Source organism: Neovison vison, chromosome 12 (genome assembly GCF_020171115.1).
Source record: "Neovison vison isolate M4711 chromosome 12, ASM_NN_V1, whole genome shotgun sequence".
In the NCBI taxonomy this organism is placed as follows: domain Eukaryota; kingdom Metazoa; phylum Chordata; class Mammalia; order Carnivora; family Mustelidae; genus Neogale; species Neogale vison.
Window position 1 is genome coordinate 59,501,530 of NC_058102.1, and position 19,727 is coordinate 59,521,256.

The 19,727-nt window shown below is 38.8% G+C and overlaps 1 protein-coding gene across 1 annotated transcript in view; it reads right to left on the reverse strand.

The window, feature by feature from the left end:
• Positions 1–11,383, reverse strand: part of SLC15A5 (solute carrier family 15 member 5) — a 77,595-nt gene extending 66,212 nt beyond the window's left edge. Inside the window, exons 1-2 of the mRNA XM_044226872.1 lie at positions 11,023–11,383; positions 9,016–9,238 (exon numbers count right to left, since the gene is read on the reverse strand). Of these exons, the coding sequence (XP_044082807.1) occupies positions 9,016–9,238; positions 11,023–11,383 (584 nt within the window). The remainder of the gene's footprint in view (positions 1–9,015; positions 9,239–11,022) is intronic.
• Positions 11,384–19,727: the final 8,344 nt, after the last annotated feature.

Here is a 19,727-nt window from a genome sequence, read left to right on the forward strand (position 1 = left end):
TATATATTCTGGATGCAAGTCTTTCATCAAATGTATGATTAGTAAATATTTTCTCTCAGTCTGTGGCTTGTCTTTTCAGTTCTTAGCAGTGTCTGTTGAAGAGCTTTAAGTTCTTAATTTTGACAAAAGCCTATTACTATTATTTTTTTCCCTCTTAAGGATCGTGCTTTTATTGTTGTATCTAGGAAATCTTTCCCTAACCCAAGATCACAAAAACTTTCCATCTCTGTTTCAGAGGAGAAATTTTAGCCTTGGAGACCTTTATGGTTTCAAGGGAATTCTCACAGCTGCATTGTTGCAAAGGCATGAGTAGGAGCCCTTGTTCTGGTGCAGCCTCTAAGAGGTTAACTTGTCTTTTTTACACTTCTTTCCTATTATCAAGTTCATGACACCGCCATTTCCTCATAAATACAAGCTTTAACATTAGAAATTACCTTTCACTCATGCTTCTAGCCAAATTTTATATATTATTAATTATAAATATTGTTTCTTTCTCTTGGAATGATGCTCAAAAAGACATGAATTCGGGACACCTGGGTGGCTTGGTCGGTTAATCATCTGCCTTGGCTCAGGTCATGATCCGGGGTCCTGAGATCGAGCTCCCACCTGAGTAGGAAACTTCCTTCTCCCTCTCCCTCTGCCCTTCCCCTCTGCTTGGGCTCACTCTCTCTCTCTCTCTGTGTGTCTCTTTCTCAAATAAATAAATAAATAAAATCTTAAAAAAAAAAAAAGACATGAATTTGAGTGAAAATTCTGATAATCACATGATCTGTGTCTTAGGCTTTTGGATTTCTGGGTCTTTATCTTTAAAGTAGGGATCATACCCTCCAGACAGGTTTCTTGTGAAGACTGAATGGAGAACACACACTGGAGCTGCACTGTGCTAAGCTAACGTTGTCATATTCTTCACTTTTCTTCAATCTTGTTTCCAGAAACAAAATGAGCAAGGAAGTTAGAGCGTGGTGAGCAAGGAATAGACCATTTGGAGACGTGATCCGCGCTAAGTGTGATTCAGATCACGCAAGGCCTTGAAGTCCATGGTAAAGAGTTTGGTTTTTATTCTTAGTATATTGGGAAGCCATTTGAAGGCGATTGACATTGGGGCTGAAATGATGTGCTTTTAAATGGAAAAAAGAAAGGATTATCATGTGAGGTCTGTGCATGTAGATTATGCATGGTCAGGGCCTGGTAAGACTAATCACAGTTGCTGTAGCCTGGAGGAGGGTTAGAAGTGAACTGGACTGCGGTTAGCAAAATCAAGGGAGAGAGGGAGAGAGGTTTGTGACGTATATTTGGAAAGGAGACATGTGCCCAGCTAGCCCTGTGCCTTCTCTGTCCTATAAACATAGTTGCTCATTTTCACCTCTAAAACTTTTTTTTTAAGAATTTTATTTATGTATTTATTTAAGAGAGAGAGAGTGCAGGAGTTGGGGGAGGGACAGAAAGAGAGAGAGAAGGAGACTTCCCAATGAGCAGGGAGCCTGCCATAGGGCTTGATTCTAGGATCCTGAGATCATAACCTTAGCCTAAGGCAGATACCCAACTGAGCCACCCAGGCACCCCATCCTTATACCTTTTGTCACTAAACTAAAGTTCCGTGTCTAGCCTCTTTTCCTTTATTCAACATTCTCTTGAATAGAAATTCGATGAACTTCTAAGATAATCCATTCTGCAATGATTTCACTTTTGTTAGTTTTGTCTTCTCACAAACTATCAGGCTTCCTGACAGGAACGCCTTGTTCTCTGTCTCCATAGGACATAACATGGTTCTAGGATCACAATATAGGGATAGTAAATAAGTAATTGACGAATAACATGGCATCTCACAAAAATCACGTGATCCAACAACAACGTATAAAAACATTTTCCATAATTGACCTAGGAAAGTAATCAAACATCCAACATGGCCATGCTGAGGACTCTGGTTTACTACAACCCACCACCAGAAACTTGTCACAGTGCCAGTGAGACACAAAGCTCAAGTTTTGTAGGACAAGGGGACAGAGCTCTTGGGCTCAGTCTCGGGCCGTCCTGTCGTGCTGCTGCAAGCTGCACACTTGAGTTGCGGCTCATGTAACTAAGAGAAGCTGGAGCTGCAGGAGTGTTATGGCTCTTTCAATCGCCGGGAAAACACTTTTCTTAAATGTTCAATATTGCTGAGAAAATCCAAAGGACATTGTGTGGCTCCTCGGAACACCACATGGTGATGTAAACTAAATCACTCTAAAGAGGGTCAAGGAAAATTACAATTACTCCAAGACTTCAATCTTGTAAAAGGCAGTTAGAAACAAAAGAATGATAGTGTTGAATAGCTTCATATAGGAAGAGATTTTACACCAAGTACTAAATGTATTTTAACAAATGCCATCCAACCTATTTGATTGTGTAATTTTCTGGAAGAATTACCTAGTACAGGCATGTTTTATATATGTCTTTATTGATCCATGGACAGGATAAGCCATAGATAATTAAGGGTGAAATTGTATATGTATCAACTGTAAAAAAAAATAAAAGAAATAAAAACCCACAGTCTTCAAACTCACCATTAAGACTCCTTTCATCTCATAGCTCACTAGCAAATTGAGTATATAAAGCACCTCTCACACAGAAAGTCAAAGAGCAAAGCACTAACACAAAATAAATACCAGTGATTAAGGAAAATTGAAAGCAGCAGTAAAAATATGTTTCTTTAGTCTACTTTTAAATACAGACTGGGAACTGCAAATAACTGGGAGTACATGTAAGTCTAATTTTTTTTTTTTTTTTTTTTTTTGGTCTCCGTGATTCTATGGCATTGAATACAAATAAGGGAAAGAAAACTTGTTGCTGCAAATCTCAGCAATCTTTTTGAGATTTTTTTTCTTTTAAACATTCACCTTTACTTATTTAGTAATCATGATTGAACTCACTCTTATAGTTTGTCATCTCTTAGGCTGTCTCATTTTGACATACTTCAGATTTATTTTCAGTGATTTTAGGTAAAATGGTTTAAACTGGTTTTTCTTAACCTGAGAAGATGCCAAGAGGGAAGGCAAACTCTTGGGTCTTCATGGCAGCAGGAGACAATGTACAGAGTTCAGGGAAAATATTTTATTCTGCATTGAACAATATTGAGATAATTCACTAGGGGATTTGTGGTTCTTCAAAAAGAACTGAACTGTTCTTCTGAACTGTTCTCTGAACTGTTTAGAATAGTCAAGGACACACTTGGGTGCTGACTTCCTGGTGGGTCATGGTTGACAATGGTTGCTTCTTCCAGCATCACTATAGACCTATAGAAGTACTTCAAAGAATACTCCGGTGGCCATGAATTTAGAGAAAAAAGAAGCAAGTGGAAATTTTGCAGTTCTAGATGCTTTTTATCTATAATTTTTTTCAACAGTACAGATAAAGAAAAGGCATCTAATAAAAGAAGAGTGTTGGTTTTGGTGAACAGACAGCATGATTTAGAAAAAAAATATATGTATATATATATATATATATACATATATATTTTTTTTTTTTTTAAAGATTTTATATACTTGACAGACAGAGATCACAAGTAGGCAGGGAGGCAGGCAGAGAGAGAGGAAGGGAAGCACGCTCCCCACTGAGCAGATAGCCCGATGCGGGGCTCGATCCCAGGACCCTAGGATCAGGACCTGAGCTAAAGCCTTTAACCCACTGAGCCATCCAGGTGCCCTTAGAAAAGGTATATTTTTAATTTTTAATTAAGAAATTTGGGAATAGGTCTCACTCTTTCTCTCTTGCTCTCCTTGCCTCTTCTTCTTTTAACTTACTATCATTCGCTTTCTCTCTCTGATCCTCCCTCCTTTTTTTCCCCCCAACATTGCAACCATAACAGTTATTCCTGTATATCATTTTCTTATTTCCTCAATTTAAGGTCTTTAGTTCACTGCGTATTTACTGATGAAAATAAGTCCCTAGTCATATACCTACCAAGTTGAAAAACGACCAAGTGGGGCTTAAAAAAAAGCAGTAAGACACATAAGAAATTTGCTTTTCTTTCTTTTTTTCCTCAGTGTTCTTTGGTTTCCACAAGTATATGTTAGGCAGGAATTCCGAGTGTATTTCCTGAAAGCTTACAACTTTGGCAAAAGTAAAGAAGGAGTTGTCTGTTGTTATTAGAGTGGGTGGGTAGGATATGTTAAGCTTGGGTAGAGCCCATGCAAATAGAATTTTGGAAGGTTTAGTGATTTTTTTTTTTAAAGCTATTTACAGGCTATTCCTCAGTGTGCAACTCAGATGATATTTTGAGAATTAATACAATTATTCCGTGAACTGCTTTGATTTTGTTGGCTGAAATGTACCTTATAAATTATGATTTTACTATTACAGAATTAAGTAGATTCATGTTTCATTTCTCTTCACAAGGAATTTCTCAAACAGATAGGTTTCCAAGTGGGATGAAAAATCACTATGAATTGTCAAAACTTTCCAAAGCCGCCTCATATCCAGTATGTGCACCCCAATGATGTCCAGTTCCATTCCTTTTCTTTTCTTTATATTTAAGTTTATTTATTTATTTGACAGAGAGAGAGAGAGACAGCGAGAGAGGGAACACAAGCAGGGGGAATGGGAGAGGGAGAAGCACGCTTTCTCCCAACAAGGAGCCCGATACGGGGCTGGATCCCAGGACCCAGAGATCATGCCCTGAGCTGAAGATAGACGTCCAATGACCATGTGCCACCCAGGTGCCCCCCATTTCTTTTCAATGTTATCTCTAGACCATGTTAGTATCCCCTTTCCTTATATCTCTGCAATTGTTTTCAAAATTCTGAAGCACTTGATAAAAGTGGTAAACCTTCCCCAGCTATGCTTCCAGTATATTCTGATCTTGGCAGTTGTGGGTGGGGCCTAGGAAACATTTTTAAATAAAGCCTGTAAATGATTCTCAAAACCAGACAACAGCTTGAGAGCAGTAGTTCTTAAATCTGACTACTTAGGCAGCTAAATAAATAAATAAATAAATAAATTAAAAAAAATCCTGGTCTCTGGATCTCACCTCATACCAATATATATGGAATTTTTGATGCCAAGGCCCAGGAATCAGTATTTATAAGAGTCCTCAGGTGGCTTTTATGTCAATCTAGGATTGAGAATTTCTGCTTTCGAACAACACTCAACTGAATGTTAAAATAGCTTCTGATAAAACATTCCGTGGGATAGTAAGTTTTTACCTCTAGCGTTTCCCTAAGAGAAAAGTTATTAAGTTCAAGCAAGTATTAACATCAGAATATTTTAGTGTAGGACAAATACTGTGTACAGTAATCTGAGTACCAGATATTCAAAATTTCTGGGATAAAATAAGTTAGTCTCTAGATTTTTTTTCAAGAACTCTACCAATACTCTATTTGGACTTTTCAATCACGTATAATTCACTCTGGTAACTAGTTAGGAACAGACAATGATATGCAGATTGGATGCAAATTATCAGGTGAAGTAAGTAGAGAAATGTGGAAGCAAGATTTGAAGTTAATTGCAGTAGAATTTAAAATTATGGTTATAGACAGACTTAATTATCCACCTTTCTTTTTGCTTCCAGAAAAGATTCTGCACAGGTGTATTTACCTAGATGATCTCTAGCATGGTGACTCTTAATTGCACACCTTAGATTTTGGAAAGTGCTGGAAGAGCCAGGTTCTAATCTAGATAACGGCACAAGGATGTTGGAAGATTATTATGCCTCTTGGTTTCAGGGAGTTTAGCTTTATTCTTTCAGGAAGGTATGTAGTTGAGGAAGATCCAGTACCAGATGGTAATGTTGGCTGGGAGTGGTTTTCTCACCTACACTTGGCAGCTCTACTCGGAAGTGGTGCTTTCAATGCTCGAGACTTCCAGTCTATACTATTTAACATAATCACTGGGAAGCTTTAGGTGGTAGAGATGCAATGACACATCTCATTAAAGGTCCTGTAACTAGGAACATCTGACATCTGTGCTGAAAATAGAACTGGATCAGCCTTCGAGTGGTTACGGATTCAAGTGGTATGCTGTTTTTAAAGACACTATGGAAATTCATTATATTAGCCAAGTTTGTACTTTCTAGAGGCATTTTTTTGACATGGAGAAATAGATTTTAAATGATGGTGCTGCCCATTTAAAGATGGCAGCCTCCTCAATGGGTTCCCTCTCACTCAGAACTTAGACAATGATTTTAGCTGATTTGTCATTTAATAACAATAATTACCCTATTTTGAATACCTATTATGTACTAGGATCCTTTATATATGAGCTATGCAGCCGCCGTCCAGCATAGTCCCATTTTGTGGATGAGGGACTTGTGCCCGGAGAGGTTAAGGGACTTGCCGAAAAGCAAAACACTTCTGGGACAGAGCCAGGATCCTGTCAGCCTTGAGGCTGCCCCGTAAGGTCTCTGTCCATGTAACCACCTACCCCTGAAGTATGTAGAGCAATAGAGTTAATATATTTTTCCGTAAATTACAAAAAGCAGCTGCCCATAGAAATTGCCCTGTAGCTTGGTACTATAAACTTAGGAAAAAACCCCAAAACTGAAACAACCAGATTCAGCCTTCAAGAAGCTTACCATCGAGACAGTTCTGCATCCAAGAGTGACACCTTGACTTTAGATTCCTCATGCACATTTCTAGGTGTTTTTTTTTTTTTAAGATTTAATTTATTTATTTGAGAGAGAGCATGAGCAGAGGGAGGGGCAGAGGGAGACTCAGACTTCTCACTGATCCAGGACCCCAGTGTGGGGCAGGATCCCAGGACTCTGGGGGGGAAATTCGAAGAGAAGGGGACAGAGAGAGAGAATCTCAACACATTCCCCACTGAGCACAGAGCTGATGTGGGCTAGATCTCTTGACCCTGAGATCATGACCTGAGCAGAAAAACAAGTCAGATGTTCAACCAACGGAGCCATCCAGGCGCCCCTGGATCTCTTTTTATTAGAGATTTTAGTGAAATTAGGAAATAAAAAAAAAACCACATTGAAATGTGTTCATCCTAAATTCTGTCCTGCTCGCACTGCAGAAATTCATTTTCACCCCACTCCCCATCCCCCCTTAAAGGTCTAAAGTACAAACCCATTGGGAGTCCCCCCCTTTTCCCAAAGGAAATATTTCATTCATATAATGTCTCCTTTGTAATCAACACTGAGAAATGTCACTTTGATTAAACACAACTCTGAATGACTAAGACCATAGTACAATAAATTCTCCAGAGCTATCTTTCAGAACAACTGATTGCTCTCCAGTCTTAATCCTCCAGAGTCTTATTTAATCAAAATGATGTTGCTAATTAAGGATTAAAACCTCCGAATAGAATAAAAAAGAAGGATTTTTCTTTCTCCTTTGGGCAGGTCAAGGAGGCAGAATTTGCTATAAGGAAGTAAAGAGTCCCTTCCACCTTTGGTAAAACTGCATTATTTTCTGACATTTGGACTGAATCCAAAATTGGCCTGAGTGCTTTGTAATAGTAATATAATGGGGGGGGGAGAAAGAAAGAAAAGGAGAAAGAAAGGAAGAAAAAAAAGAAAGAAAGAGAAAGAGGAAGAGAGAAAGAGAGAGGGAAAGAAAGAAGGAGAGAAAGAAACGGACTGCCTTGGATAGTTAAATATACTGGGATTATTTATGCTAAGTTTTTTTTTTCATTTAATGCTTTATTTTTTATTTTTTTTTTAAAGATTTTATTTATTTATTTGACAGAGAGAGATTACAAGTAGGCAGAGAGGCAGGCAGAGAGAGAGAGGAGGAAGCAGGCTCCCTGCTGAGCAGAGAGCCCGATGCGGGACTCGATCCCAGGACCCTGAGATCATGACCTGAGCCTAAGGCAGCGGCTTAACCCACTGAGCCACCCAGGCGCCCCTCATTTAATGCTTTAAATATGAGTTTTCTTTAAACGTTTTGTCTGATTCTCTCTGTGCCTTGATTTTTTTCATTGCTAACATTGGTGGAAAGACAGAATATTTAGAAAAATGTTGACAACTCATTTCACAGAGAAGAGGGAACAAAAGAATGTATCTCAAATGTACTTGACATTCACTGATGAATAATAACCAAATATTCTACCTTAAGATCAAAAATTTTTCTTGAATTTGTATTTGATAATAAAAACTGGTTCCTTAAAACTGCATAAAACTGTGTAAGAACTCACTGGGAGAGAAACGGATTTCCAGGAAGGTGGTTTGATTTTCACGGAGTACAAACTCTTTTAGGTGTTAAGGGTGAAGTGGATTCCAAACAGAAGGCTGGTTTATGTTTCCACAAATTGTAAAATACTTTTTCTGTCCTTTTTATCTTCTCTCTGCACTGCCTGTGAATTTATAATCTCTGCCCAATTCTCCTCTTACAGGGTAGACAGGGCTAGTAACAGCTGCCATCTGGGATCACCTACTATGTGCCAGATTTTCTGCCTGCAAGACACATATTATTGCCTCTAATAAAACCCAAGAAGAGGGATTATGATAAGGCTTCACAAAGATTAAACTGAGGGGGCACCTTTGTTTTCGTTCAGTTAAGCGTCCGCCTTCTGCTTGGGGCATGATCCCAGGGTCCTGAGATCGAGCCCCACATCCAGCTCCCTGCTCAGTGAGGAGTCTTCTCTCTCTGCCACTTCTCCTGCTTGTGCTCTCTCTCTCTCTCTGTGTGTGTGTGTGTTTAATAAATAAATAAAATCTAAAAAAAATGATTAAACTAAAACTTATAGAGAATAAACGACTTTACTAAGGTCAGACAGCTTGCGTTAAGTAGAGTTGAGGCTGTTTGGCTCCAAAGCCACCTTCTGTTGGGTATGACAAGCCACTTCACACTGGTTTATTTGGAAGGTAAATGTATCAGCGTGCTTCCAGAAGGTGCTGGTAAGCTGCATTCATCTGTACCTGACTCATGGGCTCCCACACTTATTGGCTGAATCATTGTCCAAGGTACTGTCACATTGTCACTTGACACTGAATTACTGCCATCAACATGCGACCAGAGGGCAAACAAGAGAAATCCCAGGAGGGAGAGGAATGTTGTAAGGCTCATTGCACTCCTAGCCAGTGGTGCTTACCAGTTAAAAAAAGACATTTGTTCTTGGGATCCATGCTCCTTAAGGCTGTAAGCACCCGGTGGACAGACGATGGCTCTCAGTCCTCCTGTGCCAAGGCAGATGGCCAGCAACGCTAAGTAAAACAGCCTCTTCTGCTCCTTTTTTGGTATATGGTTAATCATATGGTGAGTGCCTATATAGAAATCTCCCAAGGGAAAAGCAACCACAGATAACAAAGCAGTGCCTGTAGACAGAGAAAAAAGGAGAATAAATATGGCATAGACCACCTGAATCACCAAACCACATTTTAAATAAGGTTTTTCCTCTGAAAGGAGCAGCATTGTGTGATTGTCTTCTTGACATACTTGTTAGTCACTGCAATTCTGGAGACAGGATAATTTTTCTAAATGTGAACATTTTCTTCATTATGGGTTTTAATTTATCCAGAGGCTAGTTTTGCCCCCCTTGATTTGATCTATCTTCTCTTGCAGGGTATATAAGCAAATCATGTCCATTTTAACAAAATTGGGAAATATATAAGAAACGAGAGATGCCTGTAATCTCATGACAGAAAGAGGGAGATCACAAGTAGGCAGAGAGGCAGGCAGAGGGAGAGAGGGGGAAGCAGGCTCCCTGCTGATGATCCCAGGACCCTGAGATCATGACCTGAGCCAAAGGCAGATGCCAAACCCACTGAGTCACCCAGGTGCCCCAGAAAGTCACCTTTGACAGAGAGAGACTGTTTTATTTTCTGTTGCATTCCCAGATCCTGGGAGAATGTGTGTCACAGAGCGGTCACTGGAGAGTATTTGTTGAATGTTGAGTGAATATTTGCCATACAGAGACTTTGTTTTTACTTAACAAAACTGACACAGTGAAGAGTTATAAGTTTGAATCACACTCTAAGTGATGAATGGTGAATGGTAATTTATCATCTGAAACTGGGGGATATATTGAATACCTGATATCCATCCATTCCTCATTTATCTCCTCCCCTATCCCCCCAAACCTTCATTTTTGCTCCATTTCGTAGTATTGGTGAACTACATACTAACTTTCTAAGTTCCTCAGCTCAGAAACTTGGAGTTAATTTTTGTTTCTCTACCATATTTGTTCTTTTGTTTAGTTTCCAAGTTTTTCATAGTTTTTCATATATTCTCTCCTGGATTGACACTTCTCCTAGACCATCCTCCTGGGATATCCTGGTCTCCTGCTATTGAACCTCTCACTGTGGTTGCCTCTCCTGTTTACTGAAGAAAAACACTTCCCAGATGTGTTTCATCATATCTTCAGTGACTCCTTGATGTCCAGAAGAACAACTTGAACTTTTTAGCCCAAAATTCTAGACTGTTCATCAACTTACTTTATATACCTTATCAAGCAATCTTGATTTTTCCCCATTTCTCACGAGCACGTCTCTCCCAAAGTTTTGTAGATATATGTTCACTCCCAGTGTTTTGTAGATATATTTGTTTTTTTTTCTATGTGAAGGAGCTTAGTGCAGCATTTAAATTCATTCATTTATTTAGCATGTAGCCATAGTTCATAATCTAGAAATCATGTCTCCATATTCAATCTTAATTACTCTATGACTAATTAAAAACCACCTTCTCATGAAAACATTCTTCAATTATTCTACATGAACTTCAGAAACCTTTTTAGCACATTTCATCTTAGTTGTGAAGCAGATGAACTTCATGTTACACATAGAATTTGTCACGAATTTGGGCTTGGGGTAGGAGGGGGGAAAGAGAGGGTGTTTGAAGGAATACAGAAGACAGATATGTAAAGAGATAATTATTATAAAATATAATCAGTGCAACAATATAGGTATCAAAGGATACACACACACACATGCACATGCATTTACTAGCATCCCTCCAATAATACAGAGAACTAAGTAAATTGAGACAACATTCTTACTTCATTTATCACATTTTATACTCAGAGCAAGATAAGGATAAGAGTAAAAATCCTAACAAAAATCAATTACGTTGCAAAATGATCCAGTCAGAAGAGGATACTCACCTAGAAAATGTAGACATAAGCAAGCACATACCAGCTTGTTTCTTCCTAGACAGACATCAGCAAGCCATCCCGCAAACATAGGGCTAATTATTGAAGTTCCAATAAAACACAAGTTCAAAATGGCTGCCTGGTAATTGGGATAGCCAAGCTTGACAGTGCAAAAGGGGATCATGTTGCAGACGACTTCAAAGAAAGTGAACCTCTCACACATCTCCACCAGAAGCAAACAGATTCCAACCCGAATTTTTTTCACAGCATATGTTGAAGAGAAATAACCAGTATGTCTTTGAGTTTTCTCTTTCTCGCAGCTGTGATGTAAAGATACTTTCGCATCCGTGGTTTTAAAGTCTATAACAGACATGACTACCCTCCTTAAATGCAACTTATGTCAGTGTTTTGAACTTAGTGATTTTTTTTTTTTACTCCCACCCTTCTAATGAAAAAATAAATAAGATCTTTGCTTTGAATTTCACAACTCCATGCTAAAGTTTCATGGGGTTTTTTTGCACATTAACGTGGGGGAGCACGGGAGAGGAGACACAAGTATTTAAATGTTCTCGGTAGCCCAGTGTAGCCAAATCTGACTTGTTTGTCTAATTATTTAGAGGCTAATTAGGCTCTTCCTCCAAACTTATATTGTATTGCATGAATCCTGTTGCCTACGTGTGGAAACTCATCTGCCTCACACTGATAAAGGTTTAAATACTGAGGCAAAAGAAGCAGTTTTTCAGGAGAATTTGAGCACTAGATCAAGAAATAATTTGAGTCTAATAATTTCTGATACTTTAATTAAACAAGCCAGAACAGCACCAAGAGATAAAGCGCGAAAGGAAATCTGTTTTGAGGGGGCAGGATCCCTTATCATTATTACATTTCTTGTTATTTTTGGTTGGAATTCTGATAAGAAAGCTAATTAGGTAACATAAGTGCTAGTACATTTAGGTAACAAGCAGAGTTTGCAAGAAAGTAATTTAAGTGCACTAATGAAAGGAGACAAAAACCCTTTTCCTTTAAGTTGACCCCATGCTTGTAGAACAGCCTCTCGGAGGAAATCAGAATCAAAAGGTGATATTTGAGTCCTTATTATTAGTCAGCAGCAGGAACACAGCAACCATCCTACACAAGCTTTGGGGAATATTGGATCTGGTATCACCCTGACCCTCCTCCAGCTGGGTGAATGGATGTTAGCATTCTATTTTGGAAAGCAGGAGGGCACCAATTAAGCTAAAAAAGCAGCAGCAAAAGAGAACACTTGAACATTTAGGGATTTAGCTGCAAGGACATAGGAAGACAAGGAGATGGAACTATTGGGTTAATGTCATAATAATTCAACACACAGGGAGTGAGTATAGGAATGTTAATTTTATGTTGGAGTCAGAAGCAAAAGACTGATAAGGGCTTTTGACTCTGATTCTTATCTTTTGACCTGAGAGATTGGGAGCAAACACTTTGCTTCAGTTTCTTCTAATAGTTTCATTCTATTTTCATCTGCTCAGCATTACCCCCCTGTCTTCGGTAACAATGCCCCATTTTTTTCCTTTGCGTAGAGTAACCATGCAATTTATTACCTAAATTCGAACACTTCCGTGAGTGAAAATGAAGCTATTTATAGTTATTCCTGAAAAACACATATAAACTGGGACCATCTAGGGCAAGTCCCAACATATGTCTTCCCTTTAGGGAATAACTTCCATCTATGCCATGGGATCCTGGTGGGGTTTTCTTCTGGCCAGAGGAATCAATACATGGTCCAAGACCATCCTCTTACATTTTCTCCCCAAGAATTTTAATCATGGAGCGGAATGACTCCAGTTTGGACAAGGGAGCTAAGTCATTCAATGGCAACTCTCAGAAAACGGATGGTTCGAGAGCTTCTGATGGAAAATTCAGTACCATCCTGGCTCTTATCCTTCAGGAGACACGATTAGTTTTTCCTCTGTAAAGGACTCACTTTCCAATCAACTTTAGTTTGACTGAAGTAGCCGTGTTTGATTTCTGTGGTTGGTAGCGAACCCTAAGTGATACTTTGTGTTGTTGTTTGCCCCAGATTCAAGGAAAGTTTTCCCGAGCCCCTGGGTATGCATATAACCAGCCCCTGACAGAGGACTCCCACAGGATTGTATCATAAATTGGGTAGTCCTGACCCTTTCCAGGGCCTGATCCTAAGTATGTTGGAATCCTTCAGCTGTAGTGTGTATCCTTGTCCCCAAACAGACCACAGGTAGTGGCAACCTGTGGTGTGGAGACCGTTGACTCAGGGAGAACAGCAGCAGTTGCTGAGTAGATTTAAAGCAATAGGAAAACACCTCTTTTTTTACTGCTATCTCTCAAAACTAGGCTCAGAGGGAGCATAGACAACTACCGGTTCTGCCTGAGAATGACACTTGACAGGGAATATTGAATGCCATCATCTTTATACAAACCTGAGCCCTTGAGTGAGGGCTTCTGCATCCTTCAGCTTCATGCAAACTTACCCCCACCCCAAACATTGGGTTTGTTCTCTTTCTCCCTCCACCTCTGTTAATAAAATCATATTTTTCCTCCATTTTGACAACAATATATGTACATTGGACCCAACGTGGAAAATATCTAGAAATAGAAATGAAGTGAAAGTTTTTGCAGAATTTACTTTGATGTTTTCCCCCATGACTATTTTTTATTAGTAGACTTTAAATATTTAAATTATATAGTTATAGGCAACTACTGTATAATGCATTTTTATCCGTTTCGTAGGTAATTTAACAGTCCATTATGAAGTCTTTGTGAACATAAATTTTTATGGTTGTATTAATAGATATATCACTCACTTAACTATTCCTCCATTTTTGGTTGGTTACATTTGTCTCAGATCAGTTATAAACCAGATGTTCTTTAACTTTTCATTATAAATGCACATCTAAAAGAAAAAACATCCTTATAAACAATGCTGGAATGGGTATTTGTCCATGAATTTCCCATGTTCCCATATTATATTCTTTAACATGTTTTTAAAAAATTCCAGTTAGTGTATGGTGTAATATTCATTTCAGGTCTACAACTTAGGGATTCAACACTTACATATGACACCTGGTGCTCATTACAAGTGCCTTCCTTCATCCCCATCACCTATTATACCCATCCCCGCCCCCCCCAATCTGGTAATCCTCAAATTCTTCTCTATTGTTTATAGTCTGTTTCTTAGTTTTCCTCTCTCTTGTTTCCCCCTATGATTATTTGTTTTTTCCACAAAACAAAATTATGTAAAGAGCCCAAATGTCCATCCACTGATGAATGATAAAGAGGTGGTATGTGGGACACCTGGGTGGCTCAGTGGGTTAAAGCCTCTGCTTTCTGCTCAGGTCATGGTCCCAGGGTCCTGGGATCGAGCCCCACATCAGGCTCTCTGCTCAGCCGGGAGCCTGCTTCTCCTCTCTCTCTGCCTGCCTCTCTGCCTGCCTCTCTGCCTACTTGTGATCTCTGTCTGTCAAATAAATAAATAAATAATCTAAAAAAAAAAGAGGTGGTATATATGTGTATATTTATATATACACACACACACACACACAGAGGTGGTATATATGTGTGTGTGTGTACATATATATATACATATGGTGTGTGTATATGTATATATATATATACACATACTATCACTCAGCCATCAAAAGAATGAAATTTTGTCATTTGCAGTGATGTGATGAGGGTATTACACTAAGTGAAATAAGTCAGTCAGAGAACGACAAATACCTTATGATTTCACTCTTATGTAGAATTTAAGAAACCCACGTTTTATTCGTAGACTAGTGTATAACAGTATTATGGAGTTAGAATGTGAGGAAGTTTTCAGGCATGCAGACATAAGTCAATTGCAATACAAACTTCAGGTTTTGTATTGTTTTTTTGTTTTGTTTTGTTTTGTTTTTTAATTGGAAACCCTTTGTTGTTTTTGGGATGCAAAGGCTATACTTAACACTAGAATTCTTTTTTTTTTTTTTAAGACTTTATTTACTTATTTTGACGAGAGAGAGAGAGTGAGTAAGGACAAGCAAGAAGGCTTGTAAGGGCAGAAGGAGAGGGAGATGCAGGCTCCCTACCCAGCAGGCAGCCCAATGCCAGGCTCAGTCCCAGGATCCTGGGATCATGACCCGAGCCACTCAACCAGATGAGCCACCCAGTTGCCCCAACACTAAAATTCTTCACTGGCAAAACAGAAGTCATCATGTGTGGGGTAATAATGTTGACGATACTTACAGGTATTGGAAAATGTATCTTATTTAATATGGAAAATTAGTCAGGAGCTCATCTGATGAACTATGATCCTCCATGGTTTTTACTAAGCATCTGGAGTGTGAAAGCATTAGATCCCGTGAGGGCTGCAGGAATGTGCCAGAAATGGAAGCCCTGCTTTTAAGGAGGCTGTTTTTAGTAATGAAGGATTATAAAGTATTTTTATAATCTCCAAGTTGATTATAACTTTTGAGAAAACTGTAGTAGTTTCTAAAATGGTCTTACAATGTGTTACTGTAACACTTTCAAATTTTATGTGCATTTGCGGATTGACTTTTCATAGGTTCTCTCAACATTAATAAGCTTTTTAAGGGACAGGTTTTTCTAGCTCAATAATTCTCTGTATATGATAAGCACAAAGGTCATTTGAAGATATTTATTCTTTTAGGCCTATTAATTCCATTTTATTCCATCGACTATGAAGCTTGGTAAAAAATCTGGTTTGAGTGTTGACAAGAACATGAAGGACTGGTCTTAATTATAATTATCAAAAATGGTGTATCAGAGACTTGTTGGAGTAAAATTTTTGTTGCATTGTTCAAGCTGCAAAGTGGAAATGCAAAGGTACATATCAGGCTGCAGTTTTGTTTTAGGAACGAAGTTCTCTGTGTTAATCTTTCTCTTGCATTATGCAGATGCTCTGGCAATTGTATGTATTTCTACCCCAATCCTTCTATCTAGTATAAAGGAGAATCACTTCAGACTCCAGCAGATAATATCTCATGCAGTCCCAAGTACACAGAACATGTTCCATTCTTTTTTTCTGTGGATAACTAAGAATGAAGGCCATTGTACTCCTGCGGGGATTTTCTTCCATACCACTAATGACTACTATGAATTTTGCTATTACACTGAACCCTATATAGAAGGTATATTTGTATAAAGTAAGAGGAGAGTGATTTATCACATGTGCTCTGTAACAATTGAATCTGTCAACTTGGCTGGGCCATAGTGCCCAGATCATTGGGCCAAACAATATTCTGGATGTTTCTATGAAGGCATTGTTGGATGAGATTTACATTTTAATCACTGTCTTTAAGCAAAGCAGATTACTTTATCCAATCAGTTGAAGGCCAGAATAAACAAAAGACTGGTTCTCCTGAGCAAGAGGTGATCTTTAAAGAGTTAAGATTGCCCTTGGACTTCCCTGCAGTATTGGCTCTTCCTGGTTCTCCAGCAGACTGCCTTTGGTCCAGAACTGTAACTTTCTCCTGAGTCTCAAGCCTCCCAGAGTCCTCTGTCAGATTTTGACCCATGAAGCCTCCACAGTCATGTGAGCCAATTCCTTGAGATAAATCTCTTACTGTATAAATGTGTATCCTTTTGGTTCTGTTTCTCTAGAAAACCCTGACTGATAGACACCATCCATACCATCCCTCTTTTTCTGTCTTGTCTTTCTGTTTTGATCATGGAGGGGAAACAGAGATGTACTTAAGAATATGGACTTGAGAGCTCCCAAATCTATGAGTGTAACCAAGACCTTTGTCCTGAGTTTCTGATAAACTGATGGACATCTCCGTCTAGATTTCTGTTGAAAAACTCAATCTCATCACAGCCTATGCTAACTCGTCATCTTCTTTCCAGGTCCTCCTCCTCTTGCTCTACCTTCTTTAACATCACCATCTACCCAAACATTCAAACTGGAAAACCACGAGATGTCTTAGATTTTTTCTTTATTGTTTCCTTACCTATTTTGTCTACCTTTTCACAGAAAATATTTATTGAGTTCTTACCACATGCCAGGTACTATTTAGACTTTGAGAGCAGGGAAATACTGTCAATTCAATCTTCTAAATATTTCACAAATCCATCTTTTTCTTCTTCACCTTTTCTACTCTGATATAAATTTGAACTTTTCACATTTCTTCCTTTTTCACGGTCTCCAGTATGGCTTCCTCTGATCTCAACCTCAATCATGTGTACATTTATTTTCACCTATTTGCCATGCCTGTGGGCTCTCTTGTCCCTCTGCCTGTCCTGATTTTTTCATGTTATATTATTTCCTTAGTAGTATTATTTAGAACAAATTGTTCTTTAAAATCGAGTAAGTCTATTTAACAGGACATTTTAAGTTATTACTGTAAATGGCATCAGTTGCCATAATAGATGGTAAAAATAAATATAATAATCCTAATTAAAAATAATAGCTAACATTTATTAAGTGCTCTTTTGGTCAGGCTCCATTCTAAGAATTAATTCATTTATCTTTGAAACCATTTGATGATGTAAATGCTATTTTCATGAATCCTGTCTTACAGTTATGGAAACTGAGGCACAGAATAAATTAACTTATTCAAGATAATTAATTATAGATCAGAGACTTCAACCTAGGTGCTCTGACTCCAGAGCCTACACTTAACAGACGCTTTTTCTTTTATATAATAAAAATATGGAAAGATACTATATAAAAAAATCACTCCCCCCCCACAAAATTCTATATTATTTAATGTCCAAACTATGTATCACCTAAAATCATTTCCATTTTCAAGATATTGAGAAACAATCTTCTATGTAATTCTCCCTAAACCCTTCAGAAACTTTTTTTTCCTTTTTTTTGGGGGGGGGGTTGATCCATTTGCTCCCATGCTTAAAGTCTGTGAACAACTCCTTTAGACTAAGAGATTAAATTAAAAATCCTTTGCAGGCACATAAGGCCTCTGATGATCAACATGCCGCCTTGTGACGAGAACTTTCCCTTGCCAGTCTGCCATGGCGCTGGATGACATGCTCACACTTTCATGACTAGGCTATGCTCTTTTATCTTCTCATGCTTTCCACATGCTGTCGCTTCTGCCTGGAACGCTTTTCCACTCAGGGAGCCTCTTTTCATTCCTTAAAACTCAATAGAAGCATCACATCCTCAGTCAAGGCGGCTCTGATTCTCAGATAGTCTTTTCTGTGCTCTTAAACACTGTACCTCTTTCTCTCTCTCTCTCTCTTTTAATACATGTGTTACGTTATATTAATTAGCTTGCAGAACTCTTCTCCTCACTGACTGTGAGAGAGTGGAGAACAGGAGCAGTTTCCTACTTATCCTTCCACCCCCACGGCCGAGCACACTGCCTGGAATGTACTCGTTGTTTCAGCACGTGTCCAAGGGCGGAGGGCGGCTGTTCCGTTTGCCATATTCAGACACAACCTTGATTCCATCAGAGTTCTGCAAGGAGTGTTATTCCTTTAGTTTTTCCCAGTCTGCTACGAGGATCTTGACTCTAATAACTGGGTAAAATCCACTGGAAGCCTATATATTTAAACATTTTGAATGGATAAATGTGTAATTGACTTCCTGAATGAATAAATGAAAGAATGGTTTAGGATGAGATGTCTTTGGGATGTTATGAAGGGAAGCATTCCTATATACCAGGACCTTATCTGACTCTGACCAAATATTTATTAAGCACGCAGTAGAAGCCAGGCCCTGAAGATCCCATAAGGACAAAATACCAGACTTGGTTTCCTGGGGCTTACGATGTAGAAAGGAATATCAACAATCCAGCAAGAACTATGGTCCAGTGAGCTGTGCGCCATGATGGAGGGAAAAGAAAGGGCCTCAGAGCATACAGCAGAGATTCTATCCCAACCTCAGCAAGTTCACAGAAGTGTTCCCATTGAAGCAATAACTCTGCTTGGGTTCTTTTGAGGGAAAGAATTGAGCTTGGGGAAAATATGTAAGGGGAGGGTTCTCCTCACAGAGCAGGGTCCCTGTAATACAGAATGCCTACTCTTGAAGGACCTAAGAAGCTTTTTCTAATGCTTTGAGGCAGGAGCAGATTCAGAAGGTCTGGATCAGGGAGCTACAGGATTTGGGGAGATATGAGTGCTGAAGCTGAAAAGATTAAAAAAAAAAAAACAAAAAAACAAAACAGATCTTAAATGACTTTATGAGGCGGAATTTTGACCAGTTCTCGAAGTCATCTTTCTTCTGTATGCCAGAATTTGAGTAGAATGAATTTCTACCAAAAGCAAGGATAAAGGACTAAAGTTTTTGACATCAAATCATTCCCCCCCCCTACTCAAGATCAGAAATATGGGCATGAGTGAAGAGGTACTGGCAAGACCCAATAATTTCTAGAATCTTCTTTTCTTACCACCACCCCCTAGAGAACAAATATAGTAATTTAGACAAAAATTATAAATAGAAAAACGTATAGGATTTGATAGAAAATCAGACACAAAGCTTTAGTGTTCCTTGGATGTGTGGCATGAAGAACTAAGGGCATTCAGGATGATGGACAGTTTTCTAGTATAGATATCTTGGTGGATAGAGGTGTTACGCAGCACAACGGAAGGGATCTGGAGTAAAGGAAGCTGATTTACTATATGACAGATCAGAGTTTGAGGCCCCAAACAGCATATTCAATAGGCCAAGAAGGAGGGGTATCAAATTTGCTTTCTTTGTGCATATGGAAAGAGTTACTTCCTGCTTTGAGCCCCAGTGAAAT